This window comes from Chanodichthys erythropterus, chromosome 12, assembly GCF_024489055.1.
Source record: "Chanodichthys erythropterus isolate Z2021 chromosome 12, ASM2448905v1, whole genome shotgun sequence".
Taxonomy (NCBI): domain Eukaryota; kingdom Metazoa; phylum Chordata; class Actinopteri; order Cypriniformes; family Xenocyprididae; genus Chanodichthys; species Chanodichthys erythropterus.
Window position 1 is genome coordinate 30,415,638 of NC_090232.1, and position 25,539 is coordinate 30,441,176.

Genomic DNA, 25,539 nt, shown 5'->3' on the forward strand with positions numbered 1-25,539 from the left:
GCCGGTTTGATACGTGATCCAAATCACTGATTCGACTCAAAAGATTCATAACGCTCTGAAGCAGTGTTTTGAAATCGGCCATCACTAGATTTTTGCCGCACAAAAAAATATTCTCGTCGCTTTATATTATTAATATTGAACCAATGTACTCACATGAACTGATTTAAATATGTTTTTAGTACCTTTATGGATCTCGAGAGAGGAAGTACCATTGCTGTCTACGCAGGCCTCGCTGAGCCATCGGATTTAATCAAAAATATCTTAATTTGTGTTCCGAAGATTAACGAAGGTCTTACAGGTATAGAACGACATGAGGGTGAGAAATGACAGAATTTTCATTTTTGGGTAAACTAACCCTTTAAGACTTTGTTTTTGTTGCAATAACAGTAATAAAATAGACTGGGAAAAATTTACTCACCCTCATGTTGTCTCACCCTCAAAAGAAAGAGGTTTGGAATGATATGAAGGTGAGTAAATGATGACAGAATTTTCATTTTTATAATCCCTTTAAATTTATGGTAAAAAGCAGGTATCAGTGGTTGCTATAAAACTATACTGTACTGTAGGTGACTATATTTTAGAACCATTTAAAGGTGATTGATCCTCACTTAACAACATTCTATGAAGTAATTTTAGTAATATTAATATTAAAAGAAATTGTAATATTACAATAAGAAATTGTACACCATTAGCTTCAACGTAAAAAAAAAAAAAAAAAAAACCAACAAAAAAAATGTAGTAGTACTAGAATTTCTCTTGAAAAGTGCAAGCATCCATTTAAATGCAAAGAGAGTGTGTGCCAGAGGTAGACAGAGAAAACACACAACATCTAAAGCTAAAGGTGACGTTTATTATGATAGACTTATAGATTTTTGGGGGATTTGATATTGCATGATCACAGAGCACATTGCCACACACAAAGACACAATCAGAGTGACACATGACAATTTCATAATGCTATAAACATGAAATAAATAATATAAATTGCAACATAAAACATTCCAGTGTAACTGATAACAAAAAAAAAAAAAAACAAACAAACAAATGTAATGGTCTGGTAATGTCCTTTCCGCCAAGTTATAAATAAATTCTTACAGCTAAAAAGTCAGTATTTTACAGTCAGTATAAAGCTAATTGGTTTGTATTGTTGAAATCAAACATTTTTTCTCCCCGGTAAAATTACTAACACTTTTATATTATGACGCGCGTTCCCGTACTGGATAGACGTCATCGTGCGCGTTCCCCTTCTCGCGCGCTGGTTAAAAAGAAGGTGGAAAGAGCAAAGAGAAACATGTGAGTGCACTGAAGAGCATGCAACAGACAACTTAGTGCAACTTTTGATCACACGCATCTACCTTTGTGCACCAACGGGATTTAACTTTTGGGCAAGGAGACGTACTACGATTTCTGTATATAACCTGATCACTTTTTTTTTTTTTTTTTTTTTTTTTAAATATGTAATTTCGCATTAATATACAATATCATGTTTTTCCCTTTTTAACAACATAATAACCAGCACTTGTCTTAATTTATTATCGTATTATTATTATTATTATTATTATTTTAATAGCTTAACTATTATTTAATTCAGACTACTTTATTAGCGAATAGTTGCTTAATCTAAATTAGTTATTTTATAACAACTTTCTGGGCGCGTGGGGACTGTCATACAGCACTCCTGTTTATTTCTGAACAGTCGCGTGTTTCGCTTTTGGTTTAATCCCTGTAAAATGAAGCATTTGCAATTTGTGCTCTTGTTGGCCATCGCGGCCAATTTTTGGGAATGTGGTGATGCGAAATTCGGCGAGAAAGGAGAATTAAGTCCAAGGAGGAGGAGATGTTACGATGGAAGTCTGCCGAAACGCCTGAAGAAGAAGGAGAGAAAACTGTCACTGGAGGGAAGCGGTGGAGGGGAGGTTTGTCACAGGCTCTATCCTCGCGTGTCCTGCTGTCCGTCCAGGAGGGCTCCGTATCAAATACTCCATCGGAGAGATGCTCGGGTATGTTCAGGCTTCTTGCAACCTCAAATTAGTCAAGTGATTCTCATGCGTGTTTTGTTATGGCAACTGGTTCCTAAATTGATTATAAGATGTGTGTAACAGCAGTATGCAGAAGAAGCATGGGCATTCATGTAATGAACTTATGGATACATGTAAGCAGCGCGGACACAGTAGCATGTGCATTTAACGCGTGTATGCGTTCAAAAATAGAACGCACGAGTCTCGAGACGCGTTTTTGAAAGTTGAACTTGTTTTACCTTGACACGGCGTCTTATAAACATGGCACGAGACACCGATAAACACAGCGAGACCTTTCGCAATGGCCATACATGTACGTCGCGCGAGTGTTTACATTGAAAAACAATTTTAAATAACCCAGCTCGGACGGAGGTAAGAACGCGTGCGGTGTTTCCACTCGCGAACACGAGGCGTATGAATGAAATCGCTTCATACTCTGCTGGAAAAAGATTGTTTGTGTAATCCGAATCGCTCTCAAAAGCTGTTTCTGCTGTTAAATGTTCGTATGTATACACTTGATATGTTGCGCAACTTTTCACGCTGATGTTTCAGTGACAGCATGTGCTTCTCGTAGTGATGGATATGCTTTACATAAAACAGATGGGACACAAATGTCTCTTGATCGGCAATGAATCGCACCTTTCTGAGGCTTTCAATAGACGTGAGAAGATGCATTTCAATAGTTTTATCAATGAACACATTCTATGCCGAGAAATCTCCCTCTTTTCTCATGTAAACAACCTCCGCAAATCGACATACGCGGCTGGGTGGCATCGCACGTCGGTTTGTGACAAAAAGCCATATTGCATCATTTAATTTGCTCAAGTCATGCAAATAAGAGCGAGGCTGAATGGAACAAAAAAGAGTCGACATCTCCTCCTCCCCACTACACTGCCCACACACGGAGTCTTTTTGCTTATGGCAAAAGAATAACAACAACACCATTGTGTTTGTTAGTTTCACTAATGGGTGAAGCTGGAGAACATCATTCTCCCCCAGTCCTTGGCTCTGTCCAAGTGTTAGTTAATGCCTTTGAGAGGGAGTATTTGTCCTGCTCCCCACCCCAAACTTACTTACACCAATTCCCAGAGGGCCAAAATGGTTTCACTTAAGCGGTTTAAAACAAGCTTACAGGTTTTGCGGGGAAGTTAGCTCAGTTGTGGTTTCATTTTGGGGGGGGGTTGAACTGCGAATTGTGTGAATCGTGTCAGGTGATTCATTCGTTAAATCATCTATTTGTTAACTCTTACGGTTGCGGTAACTTGGATCATCGATCACCTTTCCTGGCACCTCAGTGAGAGCTTGTGAGGGTGTAGCTGCCCTCATTGTTTGTCGCTTAATGACGAGCGATTCTTTTTCAATGAGTCTTTGTGTGTTTACGCTTGTTCTGTCAGTTTCAGTGACAAAGGATATTGTGTGGTGTGATGGATAATCCCAACATCTGCTCAGATTTCACTATATAAACATGACTATCAATAGATTAGTCATCTAACTGTAGACACATTACCATTTTCATGCAGAGAAACACCATTTCTAAGGATCTGCTATTAACAGGCCTCCCAAAATCTTTGTTGAGTAATGGACAGTTGGAGCTAAACTCATATATGCCTCTTATTTGCACTGGCAAGTTTCAACGGTAGTTACATATGGCATTAAAGGGCTGTGATGTAGACCGTGGTGTGATTTGAAGCAGCTTTGAGCAACTTTTGGCATTTTTTGGAAAACACAAAAAACAAAGGTCCTCTTGTTGCTGGTGAGGCTGATGGCAACATTGGAGCCCATCCCAGCAACATATGGGAAGAGTGCATGGTTGAGAGCACACAAATGCTTCTCTCCATGGACCATGTGCCAGTCCATGGCTCACTAAATCAATGGGCAATTTAAAGCAGGAGAGTTGCCACTCGCAGACCAGGGTAACACACCAACCACTGCAAGACTGAGACCATAGATTGAAAATTCACAAAAATCCAAACTATCTGGTTCACGTAGAGGCGTCAATACATTTTTGGACACCGTTTTATCTTCCAGGCACAAAGATGGTTTTGATTCACTCGAAAGAATTTGGAGAATCAAAATCAAAGAAATCTGCCCAAATGGTTTACTACGCAGAGCAGTGGGCCGGGAAGGAGGTAGGCTGTCTATACGCTGTCTGCTGGGTGTGTTGGGCTAATTGACTTGGACAGACTGCTAATTTGTTGATACCAGCACGGGAATGATGTGCCCGTCTATCTGTAAATTGGTGTTTACACATGGACCTCACACAGAGAGAGAGGGAGGTTTACCAGACTGCTGCAGCACAGGCATATGTCTGAGGAAGGGAGCAGATTACATTGTTGTTTTATTACAGCTAATTTGTTACATAAATAAGCCTGCTCATTTTCACTGCCCTAATCTACTGTTTACTTTTGTTTGGTGTCTTAAGAAACATTTCGAGTCTCCTCATTTCAATCCGTTTGCTCCAGCATGGGTTCAGCTGCCATGCGAGGTGCAATTTTGGCTTAGCTGTTTGTGAGCTCAAATAAACAAATCAGGAAAAATCAAGTCCACATGGATGTGTGGTGTTTGTTAAGAGAGATGTTTAGAATGCGAATTGTGTCCAATTAACGAGAAAACATTCCAAAAATGTGTGTCAAACCGCCTAGTTATTTAAAAAAAAAAAAAAAATCTCTCTCTCTCTATATATATATATATATATATATATATATATATATATATATATATATATATATATATATATATATATATATATATATATATATATATATATATATATATATATATATATAGGAACAACACTGTAGCATAAGTAAAATATGGATTCGCCATGAAGTTCTACCCTTTGCTGGATGTTTTCTCTCCTCAGATCTTCTCGACCAATAACACAGAGTGTTCTAGACTTCTGGAGGAGATTAAGTGTGCCCATTGCTCACCACATGCCCAGATGCTCTTCCACTCACCCAAACTTGAAAAAGCACCACACAGAGAACAAGACCTACCCCGCTTATGCCACGACTACTGCCAAGAGTTCTACTACACCTGCCGAGGACATGTACCAGGTAACAAACAAAATACAGAGTTTTGCATAAAGATCCTCAGAAACTTCATAAGGAACTTCTCTTCAACTCTTCTGACACATGTATTGCAATTATTCCAATTGAACAAATTACCACAGATTGATTAATGCATCAAAATGGAATAAGCTTTATGACAAACGTCACATGAACAAACAGGAAAACAGGTCTCATGGCATCCACTTGTCGAAGGAAGTGTTAACGGCAGTACGAACTGACGGCGATATCAATGGACTTTTAAGATAATCGGCTAAACTAGCTGCCGTTTTATTTGATTTAAATAACCAAAATGTTAGTGAGAAGAAGAAAAATAAAACTTTTACATATGCGATGGACATCGGTGCTCATCTTTGCTTGCTTGCTTTGAACGTTTCTTGAGTAAAACGGCTCTATTTTTAACAAAGCACTTACAAAAGAACTGAACCAGAAGAGATGGAACCTGTTTTACACACTACGGAAGTTTGTAGAGAAAAATCTGTTGCAGATATGCATGGCAAACTTACTTTGAAATAGAGAGATTGTTTAATCTGATGTTTGGCAGATACCATTCAGGAACCACTTGTTGCAGGTTCTTTCCTTTTTGTCCCTTGCAATGACTTAAGTATCAAAAATTAATCAATTTTAATATATTAAAATGGCTTAAAATTAATATATTACACAATTAATTACAAAATATATATATAAATGATAATAAACAATTTGTATTTTATTTTAAATATAAAATATTTCAAGTATTTTAAAATAAAATATAAGTTTAAATTTAGTGAAATACTAATGAACCCAATGGCAACAGAATGGAGAAGTCAAAAACAGAATCAAAAACATGCCTTACTGCAGAATCCACCTTGAAGCAGTTTCATAAGACAATCTTTATTAAATCACATGAATATAATGTAAATGAATACCTTTAATTCTTCTTTATGTTGCTTCACTGGCATTGATCATAGAGGTCAATTGAGTGCTCCCTTTTTTTGATTTCTCAAAAAATCCTGTAATAGCTTTACAAACTCTATCATAGTTGTTGAGCTCACATATAAACACACATCGGCGGACACACACCCCAAACAAAGCTCGAAAATCTGTAATGAATGAATGTAAATGAATGATTTTATGACCTGTTTCTTCCCCTCGGTCCTTTGGCAAGCATTTTATTTTAAGTCAGCACAGCCTGCCAAGATGTGTTTGGTGTTTATGTGCGTCTGTCTCTGGGTATGTGTGTGTGCGCGGTCTGACTACGGTCTAGACATGACTGACACTCACACCTCAGCTCACCAGCAGAACACACACACTTTACAGGATGCAGTGGAAAACGAGGCCTGTTCAAGGCAATGCTCACATAATCAGTTTGTTTTTCTTGGTGGCAGCCTACGTTCAATGAAAAGACAAACATTAAGGCCTCTGAAATGTAAGGGTGGTGGTGGTGGGGGGGGGAACAGATGGCAGTGGGGAGGAGTCCAAAGACCTGAAAAGCTCTAAGCCATCATGAGGTTTGTATTTTCTCCCAAACATGAATGACATCAGTAGCAAACATCCCATAGCTGCTCTATAGTGTTGCAACAGTCGCTGCACGATGCATTCCATCAGATGGAATGGTATGCAAAAGCTGGCCGCCAGACCAAACCTTCTTCCTATCAGCGCAGCCATAACAGATTAGATGGGGGCCGATTTACAAACAGAGAGAAAACGCAAGCCACACGCACATCATGCATCACACACACACACACACGGAATTGCGAATAGAGCAACAAATCAGACACTGTATACACACTTGGTCTTCCTCTACAAAACAGATAAATAAGGGTGTGCAGTCTGTTTCGACTTTTTGCTGAGGGAGGAAGCGTATGGGAAGGAGAGCAAGAGAGAAAATTGTTGTAAAGATTCTGAGAACAGGAGCCAGGGCCAAAAGACTTTACCCCCTCCCCTCTCCGCCTCCCAAATCAGCATATGTGGTGACGAATGACACATTTATTTTTCTATAAAGGTTGTGTATATGTAAAACTGCTGAAGTGCATCAAGATGTCAAGTACTTTGGGTGGCCACCCAGGTTGCTTTGGAAGATAACCAGATGGAAGTATAACTATAGCGCTGAGGATGTGGAGTCTTTTTCTCTCTGTCCTGTTTTTTCGTAGGCCAGTACAATAAAAGTAGAACGTATTGTGGAGGGGCTGAGACCATAGTTGAGGCCACACAGTGTTTTTGCCATGTTTGGGGAATTTATAAATTGTTCAAATTAGACAGTTCATGTGATTCATTCATATACATATTTTTTTAAGCATGTTTTTAGACCATGATTGCACATTGGTTTTCAACAGTAAAACAAGCCTTCATATCTTCATGATGTTTACTTTCAGTCCCCTTAGATTAAGGAAAAGCATTTCAGTTTCAAAGTATTAATTTTATAGCCATTCTGTCTTTTAAATGTATTGATCTCATTTGATTTGGTAAAGATCAATTATATGATTTGTATAACACATTTGAAGTATTCAGCAATGTTATTGCAGAACGGGATGAAAAATCTATTCAAATAGAAGTTTAAGACTTTGCCTTTTGCTCCAAAATGTTTTAAGCCTGAAACACACCAAGCCGACGGTCGGCCGTCGCCACTAGTTCATCTGCATCGGGTTGGTGTGTTCCGGGCTTTAAGAGGATATATTCCCACCCCCTCATCCACACAGACCCTTGTTTGATGACCTTAAACACTCACACTCTTAAAAAAAAAAAAAGATTCTGTAGTGATACCATAGAAGAAGCATTTTGAGTTGCCCAAAGAACCTTTCAGTTAATAGTTCTTAAAGGTGCCCTAGAACCAGTTTTTACAAGACGTAAGGTGTCACCTGAATGTGTCTGTGAAGTTTCAGCTCAAAATACCCCATAGATTTTTTTAAATTAATTTTTTTAACTGCCTATTTTGGGGCATCATTAACTATGCACCGATCCAGACTGCGGCCCCTTTAAATCACGCTCTCCTTGCCCCCGAGTTCTCGACTATAATACAGTGCATTTACAAAGTTCACACAGCTAATCTAACCCTCAAATGGATCTTTACAAAATGTTCGTCATGCATACTGCATGCATGTGTCGGATCATGCGAGTATGGTATTTACATTTGATTCTGAATGAGTTTCATAGTGCTCCGTGGTTAACATTACACACTGTTGGAGAGATTTATAAAGAATTAAGTTGTGTTTATGAATTATACAGACTGCAAGTGTTTAAAAATGAAAATAGTGACGGCTCTTGTCTCCGTGAATACAGTAAGAAACGATGGTAACTTTAACCACATTTAACAGTACATTAGCAACATGCTAACAAAACATTTAGATATTTTTATCACTAAAAATATCATGATATCATTGATTATGTCAGTTATTATCGCTCCATCTGCCATTTTCCGCTATTGTTCTTGCTTGCTTACCTAGTCTGTTGATTCGGCTGTGCGATTCCAGACGTTAATACTGACTGCCCTTGTGTAATGCCTTGAACATGAGCTGGCATATGCAAATATTGGGGTCATACATATTAATGATCCCGACTGTTGGGTAACAGTCAGTGTTATGTTGAGATTTGCCTGTTTTTCGGAGGTCTTTTAAACAAATGAGATTTACACAAGGAGGAGGAAACAATGGTGTTTGAGACTCACTGTATGTCATTTCCATGTACTGAACTCTTGTTATTCAACTATGCCAAGATTAATTCAATTTTTGATTCTAGGGCAATTTTAAAAGAAGTCTTCAATGAAATGAAGAACCCTTTTCCATTACAAGAAACATCTTGTGCATTGGAAAGATTTAATGCATGTTAAAGGTTCTTTATAGAACCATAGTTGCCAATGAAGAACCATTATTTTACCATTGCAGAGTCATGAAAAATCTGAAAACATCAGGGAATTTTAAAATGATATCCTCTAGGCCTGGAAAACAAAAAACAAAAAAAAAACATTTACAGTCTTTAGAAATAATAGACAATTTGTATTGTGAATAATATACTATTTCTATCAACAAACTCTATAGTGAATAATATACTTTTTCTACCATATTTTATCCAATTTTTGAATGAATCATTCTTTTGAATAGTTCCGTTGAATCCAAATTGGTTGAACTGGTTCATACATCAGTCTAAATTATTCATTAGTAAAAATGTCTGAATCAAACTGAATTCTAAAAATACTTATCCAGCAATCCGAAATAACCAAACTTTGAAAAGACAAGGAAAAATCATGGAAATTTAAAAGTGTGGGAACTGCATAAAGGTTCTGACCTCTCAGCTACTATTGACAACAACTCTCAAACCCTTACCTCTCACACCAGCAGGCCCAAGATAACCACTGTGGTTTGTGTGTGGGTGGCATGGCAGTGAGTGTAGGTGGTGGTGGATGTGTTTGTGTTTGATCTTACTGTTGTGTTTAGATGTTTAGGGATATCCTTTCACCTCTGTTGTTGGTGCTGCTGCCTCACTCCCACCCGTAGCCCCCTTCCTCAGACGGCATGGGGGACTCGTTGGAGATGAAAGGAAGGAGAGGAGGTTGTTTGTGTTTCTATCACTGCTGTATTTGCTCTACTCCTCCCCATGAGAGGGTTTAGCTAAGGTGGTAACCATATCAGTGTGGTTTTTAGGTCATGCTGGGGCTGCCAAACCGAGTCCTGTTCTCTCCCCTTGTCGTCGTACTACTCATTCAGCCAAAAGCAAGACGGTTCCTAGAAACTGACCACGATTTAGGTGCCACATGCTTAATATTTCAGGTTTTTCATTGCATTCCTCAACTCTAGATGTGTGAATTATGGTGAATTTATTTTGGCTACTACTGGAGAAATAAATAAGGGTGTTTTCCCTGAAAGTAAGCATGCAAACCTAATCTCTGAAATATAATCAATCAGTTTGGGTGTGTACTTATCATTTATTTGGACTTGACCTGCATGTTTCTACTGAAAAATATAACAGTGAAGGAGATATAGAGACAGACTGAACGTTTGGCATTTTTGGGTTTAATTAAACTCGCAACATACAGACCACACATGTCTGAAATGGTTTATAATACCTTACTGGGGTTCAACCAGCACATCATTGTAGCACTCAGAACTGTGTATCAATGTGGCTCTGTCAAATATGACCGTTTATAACAAATGGTTAAAGATCTGGACTGGTATGAATGACCATGACTTGCACTTGTCAGATATGAGAGGCAAAAACAAATGTCTTGATTTGAGACTCAGTACTTTATAAATGCACCATAGACAAGATTGGAATTAAGCTTGGCACCGGGATCACCACCAAAACGTCCACACAATAAGCCGTCTGATGGCTGAGGACATACTTGAATCGAGTACAGCTTTGACTGTAGGGGATTCAGTTGGTTTTGGAGGTTATTACATCATCAATGGACCCTGTGTGGTGTCTATCTCAGGCTGAGACCAGTTGTCTGTCTGTCTGTGTTTTTTAGAACTGTTCCAAGCCGACGTGGATGAGTTCTGCCAGTACTATGGAAGGAAGGACGGAGGGCTGTGCTTTCCAGATTTTCACCGAAAGCAGTTGCGCCGAGATTCCAACTACCTGTTAGATGAAAAAATAGAAGTGATTAACAGGTATATTTAATTCAGTTTTACACACATTTTTTTTTATAATTACAGTTGAAAACAATTCTGATTTCAGCTTAGTTTGTTTTATATGGTATATTCAATTTTAAAGTTTTTAAATTGTACACGAATAGTTCACCCACAATTCTGAGAAAATTAAGAGTTCATTTATGAAGAATATCCTGGCCAGTCTTTGCAATACAATGAAAGTGAAATGGGGCTGTCAAGCTCCTTCAAAATGCCAATGATCCACATGACTTGTGCGATATATACTGTATGTTGTCTTCTAAAGTCATATGATAAAAATTTTAACAAATAAAAATATTTACAAAGCTCTCAACACCTGCCCTAATGCTTTTAAGCACGTTGATGAGAGTATAGAAGAAAAGTAACAATGTCTGATTTGTGAACTAATCATTCTTTTTGATGAATCAGTTACACCAGTTTGAATGATTCATAAATTATTTGGACTGACTGGTTCTGAAATTCATCTCTGACTCAATCGTGTTGCAACAACCAATGGCATGGAAGATTATGAATGAATAACCACTTTGATTTTGTTAAGTCAAGTCAAATCAAGTCACCTTTATTTATATAGCGCTTTTTACAATGCAGATTGTGTCAAAGCAGCTTTACATTGATAACTGGTATATCATTTTGGCTGCACAGCAGCTCTTGAAGAATAGTGTCAATGCAGGCAGATCAAAGCACTGTTGAATATCAAATGTCAAGTCAAATGTCAAGTGAATGTCAATATGGTTACAAATTGTACTGTATGGCTTCAGAAGACTTGGAATCTAGTGAATCTAGTATGGGCTACTTTTACAGTAATTTTACATCCTTTTTGACACTTAAAAGCTCCAGTTCCCATATAATGTAACTGCATGGAAAAGAGGTCCAGTACATTATTCAAAATTGACATCAGGGTGATTAAATAATGATGAAATTTCCATGTTTTGGATGAACTATTCTGTGTAATGACATCTGCCTGTAACAACATTCATCATCAAGCATGAGAGAAACTTCCTTACCGTCATCCCATGTCCCATGGCCCAGTATGACTGGCCTGCTTTGACTACTAGGTCATCAGGGTAGCCTGAAAAAGGTCACTAGAGACAAGACACGCCTGACTAACCTTCCATGTCACAACATTCCTGCATGTACTCGTTGACTGGTCCACTGCCCCCTTTTCCAAACCAGAGCTTTGTGTCCAGACTGAGTTTAGCCAGCTTTAAGAACACAAAGAAAGTGCTTATACTGCAGGAGCTCCGATCCGATAGTGACAGTCAGAGGGCTTTGACCATTTGTGACAGGACACGGTGACGGATGTCAACTGAGACTGGCTCTGATGAAAATTTAGCTCATAGCTGATTATCCTGCTGATTGTAACCTCAGAATAAACATATGAGCTTGATAAAAATGCTCATTTTAGAAGAAAATTTCAGATGGCACTAGAGGCCTTTGCATCTGAAGTCTTCATATATATATATATATATATATATATATATATATATATATATATATATATATATATATATATATATATATATATATATATATATATATAATTATATACACACAGTCACCAATACCACCTGTAGGACTCAAAAGATCTGGTGTGTGTTTCCCAAAAGCATCGTTAGCCAACTATGGTCACAAGTTCAGTTGTTACTAACGTAGTTCAATGATTCTACATTTCCCAAAACCTTAGTTCCAACGTACATTCTCAAAAAGCATCGCAAATTTGGGTGGTTGGAACGACAGCTCTCGAGCTGTGCTTAGAAGCATAGTTTCGTGTTTTTATGACGTGGACTTCATGAGAGGTCATGTTTTTGGGCAAAATAAGCAAGCTAACATGTAGTACATTCTATATCTTTCATTCCATACATATATATTTATTTCAATCTATACATTTTGTTGTCAAAAAGTACCACTGTTCTTGAAGAATGCCAGTGAGAAACATAAGAACCGCATATATAGCCTATGAGAGTATGCCAATTACAAACTGCATGTAAACGTGATATAAAAAATAAATAATAATAACTGCTTTCTGTTGTTTAGTGTAAATGAACTTTAATAATGTGTCATAAATTAATTAGCAGAAGTTTTTACTCCATTATCCATATATCATTATCTAATGTCATTAACAACGGTCTGATATTGTTGAACCAACGTGGTTCAAAAGACATAAGCAACCATGTTACTATGGTTTTGAGAAACAGTCACAACTAGCTAATTAATCCCTCCAACTATACACCGTACTATGGTAGTCAAGCAGTGAGTTACGTTGTTGTAAGAGAAACACACTCCTGATCTTTTATACCACGTGTGTCAGTGTCACCCTCGGCATACCTTTACTTCACCTCAGTTATTAAAGCGATCTGATTTAATGACACCTTTCAGTGAAGTGTGCCCTTCATCTCCTTGCTGACCCCAGTTGAGTGTTAACCGTGATAAATGCCTCACTTTCATGTGACCTTCTGAGGCAAATAATCACGAGCTGTGAATCCAGCGTGTGTTTTGAGAAGGCCCTGAGCCCACAGTCATTGTAAACGAACGTCATAATTCTTCATCGGACCTCCCAGTGCGAATGGCCAGTAAAGCAACATATCTGATCGGGCAAAGTGACTGCTATCGCGTCAGACTGACGTTACTCTACAGCCCAGGCACGGGATGTCAGGCATACGTTCACTGCCAGTCCACCCCCTATTACATCAATGGAAAATCCCTCCAAGTCTGCTTGTTAACAGGAGCACCGCTGATGCCCTTGTTTTATTTAAGGCATAATGTGAGTTGGTGTGCCCCCACATCAAATGTGACTTGCGGTTAATGGAACACTTGTTTCACAGCTTGAGAGCCCCCAACGTCTGACTACGTTAAATGAACTTCCACTGTGGTTTTTTATTCAGTCTACTCCCAAACCAGTTTGTCAAGTAGAACAATTGTTTATAACAATTCCACTTACACAGTTATACTGTTAACAACAAAAATTAGACTTAAAGTTCTTGAATTTGATTGGTACAGGTAAATTACAACAGTTCTAAAGCCTGATGCATAAGCTAATCTAACTAAATTTCTAATTTTGCCATTCCCTTCGTACAGAAAACATAAACACAATTGCTACTGCGCTCAGGAGATCCTTAGTGGTCTTCGACAGCCTGTTGGTGTGGTGCATTGTGGGGATGGATCACAGCGGCTTTTTATTTTGGAGAAGGAAGGCTTTGTACGAATCCTAACACACAACATGGAGCTCCTAAAAGAGCCTTTTCTGGACATTCATAAGCTGGTCCAAAGCGGTATGAAGGTAAGTGGCACTCATCTTTTGTTTGTTGGTATTGTGGAGTTATCAGTGGGTTGGATTGACAGTAAATGTGTGTTTTATATATTTAAAAGTGTGCTCTGGGACTTTTTTTTCCTAATTAAAAAGTGTTATATGTAAATAAAGAAATAAATATGAGATGCATGTTTACAGTCATGTGCACTTATACCAGATTAAGATTACAATCTCATCTGTGGCCTGAAAATTGCATGTTATAGATAATATTGTGAACAATTAATCCATGTATGTATAATTTTTTTGGACATTGTAATGTTTAATTGAAATATCATAACTTGATCTTCTGGTAAAAATGACTTCTCTCTGGTGGTGAATGCTGAACTTCTCCAATCATTTATTCTGCTTATATCCCGCACCTTCAAAATCGACTGCAAGCTCACATTAATTTTTGAGAACATTACTACATCTCAAAATCTAATCAACAACTAACTGATAGAACCAAGTCCCTGCCCTACATATATTTTATTCTACAATAATCCCTTTCACTCTGATGTATGTCACAGTATATAACATATTATACAATGCAAATAAGTCATCAGGATTGTTTATTCCGAATCATATCCTAGTGGATTGATACATGCTTCTAATACATTCTTTCAAGTATTTTTGAAAGATAATACTAATTTTAGAAAAAAACTAATAATAAAGTTTTAGCTAAACTTAAACAGGTTTTTTTCTCCCAACATTGCTGATATATCTGCCTCTGATGAGGAACTAGCTCCTAATTGATATTCATGCAGCCTGACCTCCCACCATCAGAGAAGTCTGTCTCCCATAAATCAGGAAGCCTCGCTGAAACCTGAAAGATCTGTTGTTCATCATTTTGGTTTGGCACCTTCTCAGACAATGCCGAGGTGGGAGAAATGAAGCCCCCTAACAGAATAGAATCTTAAAGGAGCACAATAACAACTTCTATGGATTTATTTCCATTTTTCCTCTCCTCCTACCACAAATCAAAACCTGAATGGAGGGTGATACTGAAGCCAAAAATAGTGTTGGCACAACAATTATATTATTATACAAATGTATTCTGTATGTGGGCTTCTATGTGTGTGGTTTGCTTGCTGTCAACCTGACTGCCAGCAGAGGAAACCTTGTGTTTGGTTGTTGAGGATCAGCGAGAAAGGCTGAAATGTTGCCAGCTGTAGCATTTGCTTACATGCATGTCTGTCAGCAGTAGTTATGGCGTGTGTCACAACAGATGTTTATCTGCCCCCACAAGAACTGAGGCATTCTGTAATTCGAGAACATTTAATTTAGGAAGTGTCCGGAGATGTAGGAAGAGACCTGCTTTTTGACAGGAAGTTTATGTATATTGCATACCTCCTGTTGCTTCACTTATAAAGGGAGAAAGAGCAATTATAGAGTCAACATGCAATAGCCCCACAGGAAAGACCCCAAATGTGCCTTATCATCATTAAACATAATTGGCTGTGGATAAAGCAATCATTATGACAATTAGAGTAAGCTCAAGCCCCAGCGGTCCCCAAGAGTGCTATTCTGTCAAGTTTGTCCAAGTCATTCTGAGTAAGCCATGTTTACTTGGAGCATCAACAGGACATGTGCCCTTTGTGCCCGTGGAAGGCCTTGAGACCCGCTGGGACCCAACTTGGGCATGAAGGGGAATGATAGTGTTTTATCATGACTTTGATTCTAATGTTCTGTATTTCCTTCAAGCCCAATCCCCTCTCTGCCAATTAAGCCAAACTGCTTGAAAACAATGCTCTGTCTACTTGAGGGAGTCTCTCAGAGCACTGTGGGTGTTCTCTGATGAAACCATATCTCTTCACTCACTCTCTCACACACACACACACACACACACACACACACACACACACACACACACACACACACACACACACACACACACACACACACACACACACCGTGTGACATTATCAAATATTCTGTGCGACTTACGCTTTTCAGATCACTGCTAGAAGTTTTGTACTGAAAAACAAAGACACCCTCTCCTCCATGTACTGGTCATCTCCCCTCTCTCATATTTTAAAATATTAGATAATTTGACCTTTTTATGACCAGTCAAGGTTAGGTCAGGATGTAAAATGTCATGTTATATGACTTTGAAAGATTTTTTTTGTTGTTGTTGTTAATCGTAGACACTCTTATCTGTCATTGACCCAAATGTCTCAATTCTGATCTTCCAATGAAAGAGTCAAAAATCAAATACCTAATACCTTATTGGTTTTGGCCCAGCGGAGACAGCTTTGCCTTTTTGCTTCTGCTGCATTGATCTCGCAAGGTGCATTGCACTGGCTGCTGTGGAAGCATGCCATGCGATTGTGGTCCTGTTTGATTTATTTCAAACTACTTTATTACACATCTGTGGCAAGTCGTCAAACACAATCTTGCACCATCCTGACTACCATGAACTGGTTTCAGCAAAGGAAGGGTGGGTAACACTATTTTACAGTGTCCTTGTTATATTGGTTACATGTACTTACAATAATAATAACAGTAAATTATGCATAATTACATGCAACCAACCCTCATCATACCCTAACCCTATAGTAAGTACGTTGTTGTTATGTAGTAAGTACGTGTATGTTGTTAATTAATATTAATCTGTACTTAAATATATAATTACACTGTAACATTGACACCTTAAAATAAAGTGTAACCGAAAAGTGCTATAATTGGTGCTTAAATAGTTAACTATCAGTTAACTATTTTGGGATGACTTGAAAACTCGTTACCGTGTTCCAGATGCTGAAAAAGAGTCATACGGTGACAAGCAAAATCCTGAAGCTTAGGATTTCAGCGCCCTAAAGTGTTTATCTTCTAAACTATTTGTGTGAAAGAGCACTGAATCAGTCCATGTTGACATGATAGGTACACAAGTATGGTACTGCTTTGTTGTTGTCCTTGCTAGAAGTAGTGAAGAAGACATCTGCACGCAATGTGAGTGTAGTTCCATTGTGGTGTATCAACTAACTCAATGGGTCCAGCTGCAAAAAAAAACTATTTCTTGCCGAAGCAAATAGATCACAGCATGTTGTGCACTCTGTCACTTGACACGCACAGCTGTTGAGCTCTTTCAGCTAGACGAGCAGGAGGGCTCTTGACTCTGTCAAAAAATAAGTATCCTAGCTTTGACAAATGGACCTTTTCCTCTCTCGTCCTTTGACTCTTTTAACAGTTCTCTTTGAGAAACTGCCACTGCTTCGCTGTCATCTTGCATAGCTTCCTCTGAGTTCCTGGCCGAGGTTTAGACTTTGCGAGGACCCCCGAGACAGGATGAGCACCTGTGATAGAGCCATTCAGAAGATTTGTGGATTGCTCCAGAGAGCTGCCGCTGTAATGAGTGAATGTTATCCTACGATTCGATCTGCTCTTTTCACTGCTTGAAAGTGAGCGATCCTCACCCAGAACTCCAGTGCTGTCACAGGATTAATGTGTGTTAACAGGTGGAGGAGGGGGATTTGACTTGGGTCTTGGGATTCATTGTGTTGAACTAAATGGAGCTCTGAATTAGTGTGAGCATTTCAGATTGCCTTTGAGGTAGGCACACATTGTTTTTCTCCAATCAGCTCGGGTGGAATGCCTCTTTATGTAGGATTGCCTGAGCCAATAAGGATCAAAAGGTGCTCAGAAACAATGTGCAAGCCAGGCCATGCATCAAGCCCTGAAAGGCAAGCAGCTGCCGATGGGTTGGGTGGGGGGCTAGGAGGGAGGCGATAGTGCTCTGTTCCTGTCTGCAAATTCATCTGACCCTGATGTATTCTCACTAGCATTCTTCCTGAGAAGCTGTTACAACCTAATCTTTGGACTGTCAAAGCAACAGGCAATGCACAGAATGCTTACAATAACATAGCGTAGAACCTCTTTTGAAGCCACATTTCAGAGCTGAAGTGTTCCTATCGACATCAGCATGCTGCAATGTTAACCTGATTAAATGTCTATCTAAAGTTCTTGTGGCTGCTACAGTGGAACAGTGTATACTAGCTTTGCAAATAAGCTGAGGCTTGTACACATAGCCCTACATCTGCTATGATGGATTGAGGGAGGCTATCATGAAGTTTGTCTTCTCTTAATTAAGTTTTTGGTAGCACCCAGAGGAATGGGCCTGGAAAAGTAAAGTTTTTTTTGTGCCTACTTGTTGAAGGAACGATCATTAGCAAAAGCTAATATTTCAGCTAATTTACAGTTGTTCTTTGGTGGTCCCTGGCCTGAGATCATACGACTCTCTGGAATTCTTAACTTGACCTGCTCCCTCTGTGTTTGTTTTGGGATTCAGGTCAGTGCATCAGGAGTCCAACATGTTGGGAGGGAGTTTCGGGGAAAGGAAGAATGTTTCATTCGAAAATGCAGAGAAAGGATAAATTATATCAACCTGCTGTTAACTCAACCCAACCTCATTTTGTGTTTGATTAATGTAGAACAGACATTTAATGGGCACCACAAAGTTTTGCTCATGTTTTTGCTCTTTGTGGTCAACTAAAGAGGCCTCCTGAGTGTTATTATTCCTGTCCCTACAGATCCAATTCGAACTCCTCTGGAGCATTCCAGAGATGGAGCGCTAGAACTTGAAGCCTATCCGAATTGGATTACTTCAGCACAGCCCAACAGAGCCGCTCTGACCAATTTATGATCTGTATGTTTTGGCGTGTACCGTGAGCTGAACCACACCGTTAACTTCAGCAATCCACAGAAGACCTCTCTTTGCTAAATTCCTGTGAGAAATAAGAAAGGAATGCCACAGAAATGGCATAGCCAGCTAATTTCATGAAAACTCTATTTGTTTACTTATTTGACAGCCAATATCACTAAATTGTTAGTGTATGTGTTGTCATTAAACTGCTGTTATGTCTTATCCCAAAGCATTAAATCATAATCACTTTTCAGAGACTTTCCTCAAACCCATTTGTTCATTCATTGATTTGTTCCTTCATTCATGAGGCATACGCTTAGCAATCCGTTCATTCATTTGTGTTACCAGAAAGAAAACAAAGTTGGAAAGATGAAAGAGAGGAAAGCCCAACATTATTACTTTCCCCAGGAACTAAAGCGACATAGCTGCTTATTACAACAGGCTATGATGAGTGGACCACCAGAGTAGTGACAACTCATGTAGTTGCCTCCGGGATGAGAGGTTTTACCTATTACACAAGCAATTTCAATGTTTTCCAACTTGTTGCCAAGACAGTGGGAGAGTTTTTTTTTCTTTTTTTCTGTCCATTCTTTTTCTTGCCTCTCTCAAATTTTGCACGGGTTTAAAAATAAAAAAAGAGAGAGAGAGGAAAGAGGGTGAACAGGGGGGCTAAAGGAATCCTGGACTTTTGTGCTCTCTATGAACTGCGAGTGAGCTAATGAATTGTTTCAGCCACTCAGCACTGCATTCACGGATATCCCCCAAAGATTACACACACAAATCACTTGCACAATGGAGGCCACAAGGAGGGCCTGGGCATCCCAGAGGAGCCTGGCCCCAAATACAAGCGTCTATAACCAAGACAGGGTTGGTGAAAAGGTGGGTGTGGAGGGGGTTTGCTTGAAGTCAAATGTTTTATAATCATTTGTAATGCAGTAGTCAAGGAGAGGGGAGGTAAGAAAAAGCAAGGGGGCAAGAGGGCATGGGGTAACTGGCCCCCATATGGAGAGAGACTGAGATGGAGAAACACAGAGAGAAAAAGGAGAGAGAGAGAGAGGGGGGGGGACATAGGGAGGCACTGCTTTAGCATTTTGCAGCCCAGCCCAATCAAAAAAAGGGACATAATTAACTTCTGGATTCTTTGTGTACCCCATCTGACTTGCAGGGAGGAGATGAAAGAGGCTTGCTAAGCCTTGCATTCCACCCCAATTATAAGAAAAATGGAAAGCTCTACGTCTCCTACACAACCAACCAGGAGCGCTGGGCTATCGGACCACACGACCACATTCTTCGTGTAGTCGAGTACACAGTGTCCAGGTAATGGGAAACCAGTCACAGCTTGACCAAGCACAGGGGCAATATATATATAACTGTCTCAAAAAAGTACAAATTTGTTAATGACAAAACCATGCTTTATTCACACATTTGGTCCCCCGAATGTCAATATGTGGTGAGGGCCTTGGATCAAACACTTTACACATGGACTTGCATGCATAATGTTTGTTTTCTATGTGGTTTTGGATCTGTCTTTAGATGCCGAGCTCCTCATGAAATGCTTTCACTGACAGTGATGAATGTTTTATAAAGATATGTAATCACAACATATAATTATCACGAAAACTGACATCCATTCTGATTGTGTTTTGCTCCCCAGCTGCAATGCAAACACCCAGAATTAACAAAACAAGCTGAAGTGTACATTTCATCTTAATCACATTGTAAATGAGCCTTTCAAATGCCAAGCTTGCCAGTGTCATCTGGATGGGAGTTATAATCAGGCTTTGACTTTTCTTTTTTTTCGGTGTTACTGATTTTTAGGGGCAATTTATCATTTTTTTTAAAACTTTAAATATATATATATATATTTTATATAACTTGAACCACTTTTTCACTACGTGGTACTACTCTGTTCGGCTTGGCTCGCTTTACTTTCGGTTTGCTTTTCAATTGCAGTTAGTACTGCTTCAAAATGGGTGGGATTATAGACTGATCGTTATAGGTATGCTGCCTCTACTGCGGTGGATCCACTCCTTGTCTACCAACGAGTCTGCACCTCACCTACTGACCACGATACAGCCATTTTCTTTTTTCAAGTTGCGTGCGACGGTTGTTTAAAGCCAGTTGTTTTGCAAACAAATGCTACTGCGGTGGCTGTTACTGCCTATTTAAATCTAGCGGGTGTGGTGTCTCGTGTTTCAAATCCAATGACGCTGGTAGTGACGAATCTCTCTGACCAATCAATCACGTCACATTTAGTATTGGTACGGCTTGCTTGGAACCTCAACCAAGGTGGTACTATTCAAGTTTTTGCCATTTCCAGTGCAGTGGGAAAGTGGATATGCTTCAGCATCCCTGCGACCCTAAACAGGACAACAGTTTTGGAAAATGGATGGATGTAGTTTTGTGTTTAAATGTATTGTAATATTTGGTTTTAGGAAAAATCCGAACCAGGTTGACACAAGGACTACTCGGATGTTAATAGAAGTAGCTGAGCTCCACCGAAAGCATCTGGGGGGGCAGCTTCTCTTTGGGCCTGATGGGCTTCTGCACATCATTTTAGGTGATGGCATGATCACCTTGGACGATATGGAAGAGATGGATGGTCTGAGGTACAGTATTGAATGCAGTAGCTGTGATAAATCAGGCACCATTGATGAGTCAATCTATGATGCTAAATAGTGATTACAGTATTGTTTAAAATATGTTCAGTGGAGTTTTTTTCTGCCATAGTGATTTCACAGGATCTCTCCTTCGGGTAGATGTGGACTCAGATAGTTGTAGTACGCCCTACTCTATACCCAGAAACAACCCCTATTTCAACAGCACAAATCAGCCCCCTGAAATATTTGCCCATGGACTGCATGACCCAGGAAGGTAAGGTCAAATATTTCACTTACTTTCCTTTCTAAAAAAAACAAAAAACAAAACACTATAGCCAAAAGTAAGTGGATATTAAAACATCACATTGATTGTCAAGCATTTAATTCCCAAATTAGTCCTCCCTAACAGCTGCTCTATGAAGTCTTTCCATTATATGTTGTAAAATGCATGTGAGAATTTGCACCCATTCAGACTTAAGCCCAAAGTATACTTTTTTTTTTTTTACGCGCACACGCACATTTGAATGCGCAACCTTGCAAAGTATACTTCATTTGACTCACACACGAACACAGTGTGTGAGTGAGTTCGACTCATGCGCGGTTTTGAGCAATCTCTCGCCACAAGTTACAACCCATGTAAACATCTTTGTATTCTTTCATGCTAGAGTTGTACTTTCTAAGGACAGTCTCTCATCTGTGTAGCCCTCCATTGTCACTGTAGCTTGCATGCGTTCTGGTCTGTTCTGTTTACAGTTTTTTTTTTTTTTTTTTTTTTGACTACCTTGTGAATTGATGCCCCCAGGGCACGGTTGCCACCTTGTGTATAAACGAATTACTGCAACAACAAAAAAATGCGCATGTGTGACCCACAAAAATCCGGTGATGTACGTACAGTACGCACGTACTATTCTGATGATGAAATTTGCATTACGCGCATTATACGCTTACCCTCACATACGCGTAAAATGTGAAGTATATTTTGGGCTTTAAACATCAGTAAGGTCAGAAACTGATGTTGGGCGATGGGGTCTGGCTTCCAGTTCATTGGAGCTCAGGTCTGGGCTTTGTGCAGGTTGGACAAGTTCTTCTACACCAGACGCAGTAAATCATTTCTTAATGAACTTCGCTTAGAAAAAGGGCCCACCCAAACTGTTACCACAAAGGTGGAAGCACACAGTTCTCTAGAATATAATTGTGTGCCAAAGCATTAAGGTTTTTATGTAATTAAGAGACCTTGCCAAACCTATGAATTATAATTATATATCGTATAATTAAATTAATGGTAATATAACAAATATCAGTGTTGTTTAAATTGCTGCTGTCTTGAGAAATGTATTTGCAAATAATACTTTGTGTTCTAGGTGTGCAGTGGATAAGCTCCGCATGGACACCAATGGAAGTCTGTTGATCCTGTGCACAGATACTGTTGGCAAAAATACGACAACAGGCAGGATCCTACAGGTCATCAAAGGAAAAGACTACGGTATGTCTGTTAGAAGTGGCTGGTTTCTGAAAACATGATGGATTACTGTACAAGCAGAAAAGCTTTTCAACAAGCCAAGTAGTTCCAACCAGGCAACCACTCAAAAAGTTCCTGTATTGTGTTTCAGAAAGCATTAAATTATCAGTCCATGTACTGGTTATAAAATAATGTTCAGTTTTTATGCTGAGAACCAAATGTCTTCGATGGAATGAGGGTACGTTCCAAAAAAACCCAAAAAAACAATCAACGCGTTACTCAAGAATACCATTACAATACTATTGTTTCATAATGTGAAAACACACTTTAAATATAAAAATACTTTTCATTCCAGGGGGCATACAAGCACATATACAACAATATAATTTATAGCTGTCAAAGAGCATTTATATGGTCATTTATTACTTTGTTGAAACAAAGAATGACCAACATAGCAGTTCATCTCTCAGTCGTGCTGACTAAGACCCTAAATCAATACCAGAAGTGGATATTTATAATTTCCTATGGCCAAAGTAATGGATTGGCTTTCTTGTACTCCTTACACATTTACAGCAAACAAATATGGCTCTCTCCCAACCAATGCATTTAAACCCCCTAAATGATTGACTCACAAGTGTGCCAAATTACCCCAAACACCAGGCCATTTACGATGTTAAACCATCACCATGGTGAATGACTTACTTCATTAAATCACATTTTATTGTTTTACGGGGCTCTGACTGTAACATTATAATACTCGCCATTCCCTAAGCTGCTGTAATCTTTGTAGCCATACAAACTTACACAAATTTACACAAACACTCAATAGTAATTGTAGGATTACCTCACCCCTTCTCCGTTCCTCTCGCGTCCATTCCCTAATCTATTTGAGCTATAATGTGAACTTAACATTGCTCAAACTGAATGTTAATAAGGACATTTAGTGAAATGAACACAGCCCTCCATATCAAGTTTACATAGTGTTTTTATAACTGTCTGGGGAATAGCTAATTAAAACCACCCTGTGTGAAGTGCTAATGGTCTCTTGACAGATTGTGGTAAACATGGATATCCCTTACACAAACAAAGAAAACTGTTATTATGGTGATAAATCAACTTTGCAACACATGTAGGATGGTGATTGAAGACATTTAGTTTGTTAAATGTGTAAAATTGAGTTATCTAAACAATACAGATGATTAGGATTCATTTCTGTTAACGCAAATAACCCATAGAACTCATAAAATGTACAAGCACACGTCGACTTGTTGCTTGGTTTTGCTTTTCTTTCTTAATAGTGAGTTGTTGGTGTGTCTGCCCACAGAAAATGAACCATCTATGTTTGACTTCGGGTCAAACGGAGGTGCAACCCCAGTCGGTGGTTTTATCTACAGGGGATGTCAGTCAAGAAGACTTTATGGAAGTTATGTATTTGGAGACAAAAATGGGTATGTTCCCTTGTTATAGGATGTGATATTAAAATGATTAATTATGCTAAATTACTTTCTATCTTTGCACTTCTAGTACAACATGTATCTTATCTTATATCACTCCTAGTACAACTTGTATGTATCTTATATACAGATAAACACAGACAGAGATACAAAATAGTTATGTTTCCAAAAAAACATATTGAGCTCCCATTTTCATATTCCTCCTCATTGCTAGAGTTTAGTGGTAATCATTCAAATGCAAAAGGAAACTGCCATCTTTCCTGTGTTTTTTACTGTGCCAACACACGCACACTGACTTGCCACATACCCCAATGAGGAAAAAGAGCTTTTTCAGGGTAAATTGAGAACAGGTTTCCTGCCAGGTCAATTGGCCGCCAGTATATGTTTTTCACACTTTGCACTGATTTGTAATTCATCCTCCTTCACTATCAGCCTGCCTTTTTTTTGTCAACAGTGAGAGATAAACTGTAGAAAAGAAATTTTTCCTGGAAATCCAAAGCAGTAAATTATCCCTAATGTTTTGTAATGTCATTTTGTTTTTTGTAACAAGCAAGATGTTCACTCAAATATGAAGCATCATAAATGATAGACTGAAAAGAGTATTGGAGTATTTATGATTTAAACCTCTGACTGTATGATTGTTTCAGGAACTTCAGAATTCTCCAGAGGCCTTCAGAAGACAGATCGTGGCAAGAGAAGCCTCTTTGTCTTGGTACTAGCAGTTCCTGTGGTTCCTCGTTGGTAGGCCACATCCTGGGGTTTGGCGAAGATGAATTAGGTCAGTGAGCTCTCAATAAGCTTTATGTGTGTTCATTTCACCGCAAATTTTGTGCGCTTCTGTCATAACCTTTATTCATGGTTCTGAAAAACTATATTACGCAAAGCATATACATTACTGTTCAAAAGTTTTTTTTTTTTTTTTCCGTATTCAACAAGGATTCATTAAATTATTCAAAAGAAACAGAAAAGTAATTTACATAGTTAGAACAAAATATCTATATCAAATAAATGCTCTTCTATTTTTATCTAGGATAATAAGAATAAAGGAGTAATGGAGTAATAACTGTTAAAAAAAAATATACTGTGCCATGAAAGGAATACATAAATTTTTTTTTTTTTTTTTTTTTTTTTAAATAGTCACCAGTTATTTTAAATTATAATAATATTTTACAATATTAGTGTTTTTCTGTATTTTTTTCTTTCAAAAATCTTAATGACACCAGTACAGTATAAGTACAGACATTTCTCAAAAGAACTAATGCAAAAGAGCAAACAAAGGATTTGTTTAGTTTAGACAAGGTCTAATGAAGTAGTTGTTTTACATTAAAATGTGTATACCGTAGTCAAAAGAAGGAGAAAAAATGCTGCTGGAATCCAAGAATCATCTGAATCTGATCTGATCTGATACAGAACAGAAA

At 38.6% G+C, this 25,539-nt stretch overlaps 1 protein-coding gene across 1 annotated transcript in view; it reads left to right on the forward strand.

Annotated features, from left to right (window-relative positions):
• The first annotated feature begins 1,274 nt into the window (after positions 1-1,274).
• hhip (hedgehog interacting protein) overlaps positions 1,275-25,539 on the forward strand; it is a 39,035-nt gene continuing 14,770 nt past the window's right edge. Inside the window, exons 1-10 of the mRNA XM_067404798.1 lie at positions 1,275-2,000; positions 4,882-5,074; positions 10,527-10,668; positions 13,762-13,963; positions 19,774-19,925; positions 21,044-21,217; positions 21,339-21,482; positions 22,570-22,691; positions 23,992-24,115; positions 24,769-24,899. Coding sequence (XP_067260899.1) covers positions 1,731-2,000; positions 4,882-5,074; positions 10,527-10,668; positions 13,762-13,963; positions 19,774-19,925; positions 21,044-21,217; positions 21,339-21,482; positions 22,570-22,691; positions 23,992-24,115; positions 24,769-24,899 — 1,654 coding nt within the window. The 5' untranslated portion in view covers positions 1,275-1,730. The remainder of the gene's footprint in view (positions 2,001-4,881; positions 5,075-10,526; positions 10,669-13,761; positions 13,964-19,773; positions 19,926-21,043; positions 21,218-21,338; positions 21,483-22,569; positions 22,692-23,991; positions 24,116-24,768; positions 24,900-25,539) is intronic.